Source organism: Gorilla gorilla, chromosome X (genome assembly GCF_029281585.2).
Source record: "Gorilla gorilla gorilla isolate KB3781 chromosome X, NHGRI_mGorGor1-v2.1_pri, whole genome shotgun sequence".
Classification (NCBI taxonomy): Eukaryota; Metazoa; Chordata; class Mammalia; order Primates; family Hominidae; genus Gorilla; species Gorilla gorilla.
This window is the reverse complement of record NC_073247.2, coordinates 63,331,206-63,345,568: the sequence shown is the minus strand read 5'-3', so window position 1 is coordinate 63,345,568 and position 14,363 is coordinate 63,331,206. Positions and strand designations below refer to the sequence as shown.

Genomic DNA, 14,363 nt, shown 5'->3' with positions numbered 1-14,363 from the left:
CTGCCACAATCGGACCTGAGCTACCCTGCATGTGTATTGTGAGGTGTGGTCAGCCTTAGATGTCAGGTCATAACGATGACTCCTTTGAATAACATTTTCATTTGAAAACTAGTTTTAATTTTCCATGTTGGTCTGGCAAGGAAGCCAGGGCTAGAGTTCATATTCCCACCTTACAGATGAGAAAACAGGTTCAGAAAGCTAAAATCTCATAGCTAGTAAGTAGCGGATCTAGAACATGAACCCATATCTTCTGACTCTAGATCCTGTGTGCTTTCCAGTACTCCCAGGCCTGTGTGTCCTATAGCACGTGCCTAGGGGATAAGGAGTTAATGTGGGTGTGGAGAAGGTTTAGGGTCAACAAAACAGAGGCTCCATCTCTTAATTTCTTGAAATCCTGGCACTGTACTGTTGGGTGGGACTCAGGAGAAGTTTCCTAGGGCATGTGCATGGGGCCTTGGGTGCGGACTTGAGGGGCTGCTAGACTCTTGTGAGTTCTGGGGGGAGGTGGGGGTGGGTGGTTGGGTAGGATGTTTGCAGGTTAAAGGGTCTGGAGTGGCTAGAGGTTTGGGAAGGTGCCAGTGGGATTCCGAGCTGCTTTTGGTGACTTCCGGTCTTACACTATGCTGAGATAACTCAAGTCCCTTTCCCCTCTCTACCCTCTCAGGACTGGCAGCCACCCTTTGCTGTGGAAGTGGACAACTTCAGGTTTACCCCCCGAATCCAGAGGCTGAATGAGCTAGAGGTGAGAAGACTAGGAGCTGGTGGTGGGGTTGGGAGAATGTATACCTGAGTTCTAATCCCACTTCCCTTATAGTTTCTCTGGCTGAGGTACTTTACCTAGCTAGGCCTTTATTCTCTCTTCTGTGAAATTGCATTACTTTAGTGTGCCCAGGGCATGGAAGAAGCTTTAGAGCTCTAAATATAACCAAGAGCCAGGGGCATTTAGCATTTGTGATTTGATAGCCCAAAGGCTGGGGACATATATCCCTTTCTCACAAAGGTTTACTACTTCTGAAACTCCCCTGTAAACTAGCCTACCCTAGCTGAGTCAACAAAAAGGAAATATGGAACTGGCTGATACCCCTTCTTCCTTGGCCAGCTGAATGTGGCTTCATATATCCAATTCATCCACAGCCCTGTGCTTTCTACTTTGCTTCCATGGGTGCTTGGTAAGGTGGGAGTTTGGGTAGATGGGCAGAACAACACAAGAACTGGGCTCTGTGGAGGCTGGAATGGTTAGAGACTTGGCCAGGGGTCAGGCAGGTAGGATTTTCCTTCTCCCTTTTGTTCTGTACAGGAAGTCCAGGCCCTTTTCATGGACAGGTGGGGTTTTCCCTGCTTGAGAATGTCCTGGGGTAGTGAGATTAGGTTCCCTAAAGCCAGTTCCACGTAAGATCCTGGAGTTTTCCATGGCAGCTCTAGGTTAGGCATATGCTGCCACTCCCTCCCCCATTATTATGTACCCACAAATCTTAATAGATGTCCAAGGGGTGGGAGATTAGGCCCAGGCCCAGCTGAATACTTATACCTTAAAAGTTCACTTGTGTTCTAGACCAGAGTTCCTCAGCCTCGGCACTATTAACATTTTGGGAAGCTAAGGTGGGAGGATTGCTTGAGCCCAGGAGTTCAAGACCAGTTTGGGCAACATAGCAAGACCCCATCTCAGAAAAGAAAAATATATCTTGTCAGGTTTATAGGGGTACAGCTTGGGCAAGATGTTGCCTAGCATGACACAAGGGCAGGTTTTCTGTAGAGGGAGTGCTGACTAATAAGAAGGAGCAGGGATGAGGCCAACTTCAGAAAGCTAAGGGGCTGAGGTCGAAGGAGCACTTCCTTGCCCTTTGAGAGTTCTCACAGCCAAGGAACTGTAGGTTGTTTCTTTCTACAAATAGACCTTAGTTTTTCTCAACTATGAAATGGAAAGAGCTGTCTTTGTTCCCCCTAATGGGATCAGGGCAAGGTAGTGAATGGTAATGACTATCTAGTTCTTCCAAGAACCAGGCTCTCTGACTGGAGTGAGGAGGTTGTAGACTTGGGGCCTATGGGAGTCCTTCTTGGTTACTGAGATTTCAGGGACGCATGATACATATCTTGTTCCTAGTCTCTTTGGCCCACATTGGGTCCTGGGTTGGCCAGGTGCTAGTGCTACTCTGATATACCATCTCTTAGTTCTAGGCCATTCTGTCTATAGTTATAGCATGCACTTTCACCCTTTAGCCACCATGGAACAAGTTTGGTGGTACATAAGGAGGTGCATGTGCCTTTTTGGAGTTGCTTTCTCTGAAACATGCCTAGAGCTTAGATATAATTCTGAAATCTGCAGAGGATCTTCACTGGTCCCCTCATTAAGTCTACCCCTCTGGGGTAAGTGGACTGTGCAGTTATTTTCCTTTTATAATTATTAGTAAAAGAAAAAAGGAGTCCACAGTGGAACTGATTTGCTCAAGGCAGCATAGCAAATCAGTAGCAGAGGGAGAACCAAAGCTCGAATTATTTGGCACCAAAATATCTTGATGCTTGCTGTGTGACCTAACTCCTCTGAGCCTCTGTTTCCTCATCTGTATAGGAGATGATAATACTCACGTGACCTTGTCAGGGAGATTAGAGGACATATCTAAAGCTTTTGGCAGTTGTGACCCTCTCTATTGGGACCTTGGGCTTCTCTGATTGACTGGAAGGTGACAAATGAGAGAGAAGTGGCTGGGTGCAGTGGCTTGCGCCTGTGATCCCAGCTCTTTGGGAGGCCGAAGTGGATGGATTGCTTGAGCTTAGGAGTTTGAGACCAGCCTGGCAACATGGTGAAACTTCATTGCTACAAAAAATACAAAATTAGCCGGGCGTGGTGGCGTGCGCCTATAGTTCCAGCTACTCAGGAGGCTGAGGCAGGAGGATCACTTGAGCCCAGGAGGTCAAGTCTACAGTCAGCCGTGATTGCACCACTCCATTCCAGCTTGGGCGACAGAGCAAGACCGTCTCAAAAAAACAAAAACAAAAGAAATGAGAGCGAGGTGGGGCTAAGCACTGCCTAGAGTCTGGGATCCGGTTCATTGGGAGAAGCCCTGGGTAGTGAAAGTGTGGACTGCTGTATTCCTCTGTTCTCCCCTAAGATTGGACCCAAAGATAGTGGTCAGTGGGAGGGGGTGGCCAGCCTCTTTGAGCCATTTCTTCTTCAGGCCCAGACGAGAGTGAAACTGAACTACTTGGACCAGATTGCCAAATTCTGGGAAATCCAGGGCTCCTCCTTAAAGATTCCCAATGTAGAACGGCGGATCTTGGACCTCTACAGTCTCAGCAAAGTAAGAACAGGTTTTTGTCAAGCACCCCTCCCACCAAACCCCAATATCCTTGATACTCTGGGGGCCCCCTTAGTTTGGATATTAGATCTTTAGGCTGCAATGGAAGGGGCACAGCTTGGTAGCACACAAGCTGTCATCAGAACATCTTGGAATCTTTTGCTGCAATTTGAGGTTGGGATGAGGGGATAGCCCCCAGTGAAGTGAGGGACTAGAGTTGCCCTCATTGCCCTTTTGCCCTTTCTACAGGCCTACTCCCTCACATATAAATACACATGGCATATCCATGTCTTTTCCTACTTGTTTTTTCAGATTGTGGTGGAGGAAGGTGGTTATGAAGCTATCTGCAAGGACCGTCGGTGGGCTCGGGTAGCCCAGCGCCTCAACTATCCACCAGGCAAAAATATTGGCTCCTTGCTACGGTCCCACTACGAACGCATTGTTTATCCCTATGAAATGTACCAGTCTGGAGCCAACCTTGTGGTAAGGATGTCACAGTGGGGCAGGGTGCGGCTTTACCCTTCAGCACAGATTTCCACACTTGCTCTTAATGAAACTGGTTTAGTGGACTGGAGACCTGGGAGTTGGACTCTGCTCTTTCCTAGTGATGCTTATTCTCTTTCTACACTGCTCAGGGTCAGAGGTCCTGGAGTTATCTGTACGGCTAGCTTATTTGTTATGTGACAAAGTTTTAACTGATAGAGAAATCAGAGAAGGGAGGCTTGGGCTAGAAGGTGTGGGAAGAGATGGCGTCTGATTTAGTTGGGGAGATGGTTGGTGGAGGAAGTGACTGGAAGGGAGGAGTGATACAAGCAAAGGTACTGAGAATTCCCAAAATGTGTGCTGGTGTCAGTGCTAAAGACCAGTGGAACAGGGGCTATTGGTGTGGGTCAGGTGAGTGGACCACAGCTTTGGATGCCATTGGGTGAGGGTAGAGGGAAGTTATTGCTTTTGCGGGCTGGCGTCCCATGTCCTGACCCTTACCCCTTACCTGTCCCCAGCAGTGTAACACACGTCCATTTGATAATGAGGAGAAGGACAAGGAATACAAACCCCACAGCATCCCCCTACGACAGTCTGTGCAGCCTTCCAAGTTCAACAGCTATGGCCGGCGGGCCAAGAGACTGCAGCCTGATGTGAGTACTCCCCTTCTTCGAACTTAGAGCTTTGAGGTGGAGGGAGTCCTCTCCTTCCTTCTGGCTAAGGCTGTGTTCCCTGTTCCATTATCCCTTCTTTTGTTCTCTGAGTTCTTCTGAGCATTAGTGTGCCTCTCTCTGGCTTCACTCTTGCTTTTTTCTCCCCTCTCAGCTGAGCTGCTGAGCTGGGTCTTGATCTGTTTGTGCAACCTCTTTTGTATGTCTGCTCTTCTTGCCTGTTTTGTTCCTTTCCGGACTTACTCTGCTCATAGAAGTAGAACTCTTCTTTCTCTTTATACCTGTATCTTTTGTTTTGTTTTGTTTTGAGGCATAGGGTCTTGCTATGTTGCCCAGACTGGAGTACAGTGGCTATTCACAGGCTTGATCATAATGCACTATAATCTTGAACTCCTAGGCTTGAGTGATCCTCTCACCTCAGCCTCTGGAGTAGCTAGGACTACAGGTGTGTACCACTGTGCCCAGCTCCTTATAGCTATGTCTTCAGGCAGAAGCTTATGTGCCAGGCATTCTTGGCACTGGGAATACAATAGAGAACAAGATGGACACTGTCCCTGGGCTCATCGAAGCATGTAATTTAGCAGATCCTATTAGACTGCCATTTGTTGGTAATGCCAAACACTGTTAGCTTTTTCATATGTATTGTCCCTAACCCCCCTCATAACTATAAGGGAGGAGGTAATGTTCTCATTTTACAGTTGGGAAAACTGAGATATCCTGTCTTTTATTCCTTTCTGAGAGAGGGCCGAGGAGGCAGCTCACCTACCCTCAGTCTCGAAAAAGCAACTCTGAGTTCTTGGCTTAGCCCATCTGTGCCTCAGCCCTCAGCATGAGATCAGGTGATATGTAGTCCGAGTTACTGTTCTTTTAGGATGGGACAGTCTGCCCCAGATAGCAGTCTTGATTCATTTCCTTCTTTCCTTCCAGCCGGAACCCACAGAGGAAGACATTGAAAAGAATCCAGAGCTGAAAAAGCTACAGATCTATGGGGCAGGCCCCAAGATGATGGGCCTGGGCCTCATGGCCAAAGACAAGACTCTGCGGAAGAAAGGTAAGGCCTAACAGGCTGGGGTGGCCTCACCTAGGGAGAAAAGTCAGGGCCCTAAGTGTCCTAGACCTGTGTTTACAGCCATTTTTCTCTCTCCCAGATAAGGAGGGGCCTGAGTGTCCCCCCACAGTAGTGGTGAAGGAGGAGTTAGGTGGGGATGTGAAGGTGGAGTCAACATCGCCTAAGACCTTCCTGGAGAGCAAGGAGGAGCTGAGTCACAGCCCAGAACCCTGCACCAAGATGACCATGAGGCTACGGAGGAACCACAGCAATGCCCAGTTTGTAAGGACCCAGCCCTGACTTCTTAATGCTCTGCTTCTTGTCCCTTCAATAAGCATTCCCCTGCATGGCACTGGACCAGGTCGCATTAACCACAAAAGCGGGCCTCCATGGGCCCTGCCCTCAGGTAGCTCACTTAATTGGGGAAACAAAGCCAACTCATATGGAACAAAGAGCAAGAAAGGGTGATCAAGTGCTGTCAACATGAAGTGCTGGAAGGGTCCAGAGAAGGAGTCTCACTCTCCATTGCTTCAGGATAAAGGCTAAGCTCCTCATTACCGTGCATGATCCAGTCCCTGCTGACCTCTAGCCTCATCCCCCAGCACTGCCCACCTCACTCCTCTGCTATAGCCACACTGAACTCCTTGTAGGTATGTTCATTTTTCCCTGTAAGATGCAGTATGCTCTTTCATCCCTATCCTTTGCACATGTTGTTTCTTCAGCCTGGAAGAGATTCCCCCTGTGCGCTGCCCTGTTGCCATGTTTTGTTTTGCCTTCAGGTTTCAGCCAGTTTCAGGTGTCACCTTTTCAATGAAGTCCTTTCTCAAGGCCATCCCTCCTTATCTCCAGCTGCTTTGAGTGCTTCCTTCTCTAGGCTCCCACAGTGCCCTTTATGGACCGCTATTGGCAATTTTTAATTTTTATGAACACATGTCTCTAGAGTACTGTATATACCTGGAAGGATACCATGTCTTGTCTTTGTGCTAGAGTCCAGCGTAGTTCTGAACACGGGTTTAGTAAGTGTTTATTGGATGAATAAAAATGGGAGGATTCAAGACTGGATGATAAAAGACTGCTCTTGCAGCTCTACCTGCTTATTTGGGGAGATGGTACATACATGCAGTTGAACTCCAGACCTAGCATGACTAGCCTATACAGGGCTGTAAATCATTCAGCCAGCAAACACAGTGGATTTCCAATGGAGAACTTTTGCTCTTCTCCCCTGGCAGATTGAGTCATATGTCTGCCGGATGTGTTCTCGAGGGGATGAGGATGACAAGCTCCTGCTGTGTGATGGCTGTGATGACAACTACCACATCTTCTGCCTGCTGCCTCCTCTGCCTGAGATCCCCAAGGGTGTCTGGCGGTGCCCAAAGTGTGTCATGGCGGTAAGGCCTCCCCACTCCACATCTGCCTCATAGGGCTTCCTTGCCTTCCTTCATCTGGCCTTATTGAGGGCAGCCTCTTAGCTCAGCCATAGTCTTAGGTTTTGGGTCTCTGTGGTGGGATTAGGCTGGGCAGAGCTTTGGGAGAAAGGAGCAGGAGATTCAGCCTTTGCTTCTGTCCTCTAAGAGCTCCCAGACCACCTGGAGAGGTAAGCATCATAATTAGACTGTATGTGGTGACATATAAACAGAGGCTAAATTGTGTGTTAGAAACTCTGAGATATAGAAGTTCAGAGGAGAGGAAAATGGCTAAGGGTAATAATCAGGGAAAATGTCAGAAATGAGACTTGAAGGATAGGAATATTAAGAAAAAAATGTTCTTTCAATTTCTGAGTTTTTGTTCTTTTTTTTTTCTTTTTTAGAAAGTTTGAGGCCGGGCGCGGTGGCTCACGCCTGTAATCCTAGCACTTTGGGAGGCTGAGGTGGGCGGATCGTTTGAGCCCAGAAGTTTGAGACCAGCCTGGGCAACATGGCGAAACCCCGTCTCTACCAAAAAAGATACAAAAATTAGCCAGGCATGGTGGCACACGCCTGTTGTCCCAGCTGCTCGGGAGGCTGAGGTGGGAGGATCGCTTGAGCCCAGGAGGCGGAAGTTGCAGTGTGCCAAAATCATGCCACTGCACTCCAGCCTGGGCAACAAAATGAGACCCTGTCTTCAAAAAAAAAAAAAAAAAAAAAAAAAAAGACATTTTGGAAAATAGGCAAATTACTTGTCTTCCCACCACCCAGTGATAACCATTGTTAATAGTTTGATATATTTTTTTCCTCATCTTTTTGCTGTTACTTATATGTAACTATCTTTAACAAGTTTGAGATCTTGTTATATATTTTCATTTGTTACTTTATAACCATTTCTCTATATTACTAAGTTTAATTAAGGTCTGGAATTTTTTTAGATGGTGTATCATGGGTATAATATTTATTTAGTTGTTTTCCTCTTGTTATATTTAGATTGAGGCAGTGCTACAGGCTTTAACTAGAGAGGTGGTTGGCTGTTCGGGACTGGGAGGTGGAGGACTAGCAGGAACAGAGGTATAGCAGGAGAGCATGCCTACTATGGGTATAGGGGCAGTAAGGAGAGCAGCTGAAGCAGCAGTAAGGGCCAAGCAGCCAGGAAGTTGGGCAGGTACATTTCATGAACTTCCTACCTTCACCCAAATTCTCAGTACTTACCTTCTACATTTCCCTTTGGATTTCTGTAGAGCAGACATTCGCCTTATCTTAGGGACTCAACTGTGGTTGTAGAGACCGGGTGTGCACATGCATACATACACACAGACAGACATACACAGATGAGGAAAAATCAGGGCAGTGCATATTGGCCTTGGTAGTGGTGGAGATTCTAGTTGGGGAGGAGTTTGGATACCAGCAGTATCAAGACTGTCGACTCTACTTGACTCTCTTCTCTAAGTGGTTATAAGTCAGTGGACCAGACGGACATTTATTTTTCAAACATAAGCATGGTGTGTGTCTGATTTTGGGGTACATATTGTTCTCATCTAAAATAATGAACATAGGTACAAAATGAGGTAGACCCACATCCTATCTTCTGAGACAGTCTCAAGAACAGGATTAGTGGAGGGTTTGATGCTGTAAAAGCCAGTGTCTTCATTTTCCATCTTTCTTTTTTCTTTTTCTTTTCTTGCGACTGAATCTTGCGCTGTCACCCAGGCTGGAGTGCAGTGATGCCATCTCTGCTCACTGCAACCTCTGCCTCCCGGGTTCAAGCGATTCTCCTGCCTCAGCCTCCTGAGTAGCTGGGATTACAGGCGCCTGCCACCACACCTGGCTGGTTTTTGTAGTTTTAGTAGAGACAGGGTTTCACCATGGTGGCCAGGCTGGTCTCGAACTCCTGACCTCAGGTGATCCACCCCACCTCAGCCTCCCAAAGTGCTGGGTTTACAGGCATGAGCCACCATGCCCGGCCCTGTTTTCCATCTTTCAAGGTACTAGAATATTCAATGCCATTTTCCCAGCCTTATAGTTCTAGTCTGGGCATAAAAAACCTTCTCTAAGCACCCTGCATAGAACCACATTTTAGAGGCCGGGCGTGGTGGCTCACGCCTGTAATCCCAGCACTTGGGAGGCCAAGGCGGGCGGATCACAGGGTCGGGAGTTTGAGACCAGCCTGGCCAACATGGTGAAACCCCATCTCTACTAAAAATACAAAAATCAGCTGGGCGTGGTGGCGGGCACCTGTAATCCCAGCTACTCGGGAAGCTGAGGCAGGAGAATCGCTTGAACCTGGGAGGTGGAGGTTGCAGTGAGTTGAGATTGTGACCCTGCACTCCAGTCTGGGCGACAGAGCAAGACTCTGTCTCAAAAAAAAAAAAAAAAGAATCACATTTTAGTTAGAGAGGAAAAATGGTGGCAGAAGAACACAGGATAGCATATTAAAGTCAGAGCCATTTAGATAAAGTCCTAAAGGAAGAAAAGAGCATGAGATGACTCCCTGGAAGTTGTGAGACTGGAATTGAGTTTTGAGGAACCAATGAAAGAAAGTGGAAAAGGACATTTCAGTAGGGAGGAACTGAGCAAAAGCATGATGGGGAATGAAAAGACTAAGCCGAAGTGGTAAGAGCAAAAGGTACAGCTGTAAAGTAAAGCCTGCCTCAGGGGCCTTGAGTGCAGACCTAGGGCTCTTCTCCCTCCCTACCCCTTATATTCCAGTTCCACTTGGGAGGATTCTTCACCTCTTTGCCTCTGTTTTGGTGACATGTTCTCCTTTGGGTTTCAGGAGTGTAAGCGGCCCCCAGAAGCCTTTGGCTTTGAGCAGGCTACCCGGGAATACACTCTGCAGAGCTTTGGCGAGATGGCCGACTCCTTTAAAGCTGACTACTTCAACATGCCCGTGCATGTAGGTGATGGAGGGCTGAGGTAGTGTTGGGCTAGGATCATAGGTATTGATGCCAGATGGTCTCAGCTCACCTGGATCGGTGGGTCCAGGGTGTGATGGGCCATAGTCATCTGCTACCTGTCTTCCCGCAGATGGTGCCCACAGAACTTGTGGAGAAGGAGTTCTGGAGGCTGGTAAATAGCATTGAGGAAGATGTGACTGTTGAGTATGGAGCTGACATCCATTCCAAAGAATTTGGCAGCGGTTTCCCTGTCAGTGACAGTAAACGACACCTAACCCCCGAAGAGGAGGTGAGTGGATGATTCATGGTTACGTGTCAGCTGTGTGAGCTTAGGCAAATCATTTAGTATCTGAAAAACTCAGTATCTCTGTAAGATGAGGATAATTATGCCTGTCTTATGTAGCCATGAGATTTAGATGAGATGAAAGAAAACAGTCTGGTACCTGGCATGTACAAACATGAGATGGGTTCTTTCGCCTCTGTGAGCCCATTTCCTTATCTTTAAAATGGGGATAATATCTACTTTGCAAATTTGTTATAAAAATTAAATGAGAAGGTATATGAGATCCTGGCTCATCCATAAGTAGTGTTCAGGGAGTGGGGTTTGTAAGCACAGGAGAAAATGAGGGCCTAGTTGTGCTTCCAAGAAAGGGTACATTTTGATCCAGAGCAGGATTTTTTTTAACTTGCAGGTATTTTGGTAGATGGATATATCGGTAAACTTCGTAGAAATTGAAGTGAATAGAATTGAAATTTTGTGTGTATGCTTTTTGGTGGAGAGGTAGGGAGAAAACCTATATGTTTCTTAAGATGTTTCAAAAAAGTCTCTGACCTCAAAATTAAGGTTCCCTAGGCTAAAGAAAATGACTTAAGATCTCAGTTCCTTAGCATAACCCTCATGCCCTTTTTACAAATACCTGACCTGGCAGGAGTATGCTACCAGTGGTTGGAACCTAAATGTGATGCCGGTGTTGGAACAGTCTGTACTGTGCCACATCAATGCAGATATCTCTGGCATGAAGGTGCCCTGGCTCTACGTGGGCATGGTCTTCTCAGCCTTTTGCTGGCATATTGAGGATCACTGGAGTTACTCCATTAACTACCTCCACTGGTGAGTGGGACCCTGGGGAGCCAGGGAATCAAGTCAGTGTGGGCTCCCTGCATGACCAAGATGTGATTTACTGTGTGTGTCCCTTTTCCACTTGTGCAGGGGTGAGCCGAAGACCTGGTATGGGGTGCCCTCACTTGCAGCAGAACATTTGGAAGAAGTGATGAAGAAGCTGACACCTGAACTATTTGATAGCCAGCCTGACCTCCTGCACCAACTTGTCACCCTCATGAATCCCAACACCCTCATGTCCCATGGTGTGCCAGTGAGTACCCAGGCAACAGGGACAAGCAGCAGGAGTGATTTAGTGATGTCCTTTGTGATGGTGGTGGTGGCGGTGGTTGTCATCTATATTCTGCCCCTGGCCTTTCTTCATTGCTGTTCTTAATTGGGCTACAGGTTTGACTAGTCTAGTAGAGACCCAAAATAATAGTGATTAGATGCACCGTATGATGGTATACCCTCTGGGCCATGTGTTTGACGGTAACAGCTAAGGGGTGGCTTATTATCACATCTACATTCCAGCCAGTGGAAGAGGGAAGTGGGGAAGTGCAGGGCTAGACAAATCTTTTAAAGGCACACATCATTTCCATTCATCTTCTGTTAGTAAAAACTTGGTCATATGACCACATCTAGCTGCAGGGAAAACTGGGAAATGTAATTCTTATTTTGGATGGTCAAGTACCACTTAAAACTGGAGGTCATGTTGTTATGACAGAAGACAAGAATGAATATCAAGGTACAACTAGCAGCCTCTGCCATACTTTGTATACTCTTACCCTTCTCAGAGCAATGGATAGGTCTTTTTATTTAACAGGTCAAAAGTTGAACCCAGAGTTCTGGTCTATCCTCTGTGTACTTCTTTCTTACCCTTTAAAACATTTTGCTGGGTATACAACATGGCTTACCTGTGAGAGACTTTATATTCCTGGGAATTTCTACCATTGATTAGCATCAGCCAGTTTTCTGGTGTGGATCTTAAAACAGCCTGGTCACTAGTCCTGTAAGAACAGGAATTAGTAGATCCTCTATCTCTGCTTTAAGTATTATCCGGGGCTGCTACTCTTCCCTACACCCTTCCACGCTCTTTGGCCTTGGACACATTACCACTTACTCTAATGTATGAGATAGTCAATAAATACTGAATTAGTGTCTCCTTCAGATATTCCTAGATATCTGTACAGTAGGGCTTTGGACTAGGTCAGTGGTTCTCACCTGCATTTCTTTTTGCCTTCTCCTTGTTTTGGTATACTATATGCCCCATGAGTAATATTTTTTTATTATAAAATTTAGTGATATTTAACCAAGGACTTGGGATATCTAGGGAATTGGACAAAAGGAGGTGTCCTATAACAGTTCAGGCAATCTTCCTCCACTCAGGGAGTTATCCTTTTCTCTCTCTACCTCACCCCATTTAAGGATGATGATCAAGGGCTTGAGTTCTGCTGCTTCACAAGTAGACATGGGGTCTGACTTTCCTTAGACTTCTCTCTTCCTGACCCATAGCACAGCATCAGTCCTTGTCTATAATGCCATGGAAAACTGTAAAAGAGGATTCCCTTGGCCAGGCACGGTGGCTCACGCCTGTAATCCCAGCACTTTGGGAGGCCAGGGCAGTCAGATCACTTGAGGTCAGGAGTTCAAAACCAGCTTGGCCGACACGGTGAAACCCCAGTCTCTACTAAAAATACAAAAATTAGCCAGGTATGGTGGCGCACGCCTGTAATCCCAGCTACTCAGGATCAGGAGGCAAGAGAATCGCTTGAACCCAGGAGGCAGAGGTTGCAGTGAGCCGAGATTGTACCACTGCACTCCAGCCTGGGCAACATAGCGAGACCCTGTCTCAAAAAAAAAAAAAAAAAAAAAAGCCGGGCGTGGTGGCTCATGCCTGTAATCCCAGCACTTTGGGAGGCTGAGGCGGCCGGATCACCTGAGGTCAGGAGTTCGAGACCAGCCTGGCCAACATGGTGAAACCTCGTCTCCAATAAAAATACAGAATTAGCCGGGCGTGGTGGCACATGCCTGTAGTCTCAGCTACTGGGGAGGCTGAGGCGGGAGAATCACTTGAACCCAGGAGGCGGAGGTTGCGGTGAGCCGAGATCGTGCCATTGCATTCCAGCCTGGGCAACAGGTGGGGAGACTCCATCTCAAAAAAAAAAAAAAAAAAAAAGGATTCTCTGAAGGATTTGGGTAGCTAAGAGGCATATATATATGTGTGTGTGTATATATATATATATATGTATGTGTATATTTATGTGTGTGTGTATATATATGTATATATACATATGCAGAAGGTCATGGAGCTGTTTAATCCTTACCTCTTTTTAAAAAACTTTATCACAGAATCCAAAATACGTGCTTTTTGCTTACACCTCCACAGCATTTCTCCTGCTCGTGGCTCATCATCTTCTCTGGCCAGCTGCTACTTTACCACCCAGCCCTCTGTCTGCCCTGCCCTTCCTGTAGGTAGTTCGCAGCATTTCCAGGCCCTTTGGACTTGGCAGTATCCCCTTAATTCAAGTATCTGTGATTTTTATGTTCTCATGCTGGCAGACTGCAGTTTTGCCAGCTGGAGCTCCCCCAGAGGTATCTTTAGCTTCCTGCCCCCATCACCCCACCTTCCCCTTTGGTGGGAGAAGGCCATTTCTTTTTATAGATATGTAATGTAAGTATTATTTTCTTTTCTTTTTTTTTTTTTGAGACAGAGTCTCGCTCTGTCACCCAGGCTGGAGGCTGGAGTGCAGTGGCACAATCTCGGCTCACGATCTCAGCTCACTGCAACCTTCTCCTCCCGAGTTCAAGTGATTACCCGGCCTCAGCCTCCTGAGTAGGTGGGATTACAGTTGCCCGCCACCACGCCCAGCTAATTTTTGTATTTTTAGTAGAGACGGGGTTTCACCATGTTGGCCAGGATGGTCTCGAACTCCTGACCTCAGGTGATCCACCCGCCTTGGCCTCCCAAAGTGCTAGGATTGCAGGCGTGAGCCACCGTGCCCGGGCCTATTTTCATGATAAAATAAACATGCCCTCTTTCCAGAAAATGGAAAACAGAAAGTTCGCCCCTATTCTCTCCACTGTAAACATCTAAGCGTTGTTATGTTTCCATCTGTTATTTTTCTATGTAAAATTTGACATAGCAATAATTAGTGTATGGTTTTTATAATCAATTTGGTAAGTTTATTGGTCTAGAACTGCACTGTCCAATTTGGTAGCCGCTAGCTACATGTGGCTATTGAGCACTTGAAGTGTGGCTAGTCCTCACTGAAATGTGCCAAAAGTATAAAATGCATGTTGGCTTTCAAGACTTAGTACGAAACAAAGAATGCAAAGTATCTCACTTAATACTTTCGTGTGCCAATTACACATAGAAATGATAATATTGTGGATATGTTAAGTTAAATAAAATATATTTAACTTAATTTTACCTGTTTCTTTTTGCCTTTTTAATGTGGCTACT

General features: G+C 46.6%; 1 protein-coding gene across 19 annotated transcripts in view; it reads left to right on the top strand.

The window, feature by feature from the left end:
- The window catches only part of KDM5C (lysine demethylase 5C), a 67,123-nt gene that overhangs the window by 3,856 nt on the left and 48,904 nt on the right, over positions 1-14,363 (top strand). For 11 of the 19 annotated variants that reach the window (XR_008675621.2, XR_008675622.2, XR_008675618.2 and 8 more), the window contains exons 2-12: positions 665-742; positions 3,174-3,296; positions 3,606-3,776; positions 4,295-4,429; positions 5,375-5,498; positions 5,596-5,777; positions 6,725-6,883; positions 9,678-9,797; positions 9,929-10,087; positions 10,728-10,909; positions 11,009-11,171. Coding sequence is in view for 13 of the 19 variants with exons in the window: in XM_019019316.4 (XP_018874861.3) it covers positions 665-742; positions 3,174-3,296; positions 3,606-3,776; positions 4,295-4,429; positions 5,375-5,498; positions 5,596-5,777; positions 6,725-6,883; positions 9,678-9,797; positions 9,929-10,087; positions 10,728-10,909; positions 11,009-11,171 (1,596 nt within the window). In the remaining 6 variants the exon portion in view is untranslated. The remainder of the gene's footprint in view (positions 1-664; positions 743-3,173; positions 3,297-3,605; positions 3,777-4,294; positions 4,430-5,374; positions 5,499-5,595; positions 5,778-6,724; positions 6,884-9,677; positions 9,798-9,928; positions 10,088-10,727; positions 10,910-11,008; positions 11,172-14,363) is intronic. The other 8 variants (XR_008675619.2, XR_008675623.2, XM_019019315.4 and 5 more) reach the window with 1 other exon arrangement.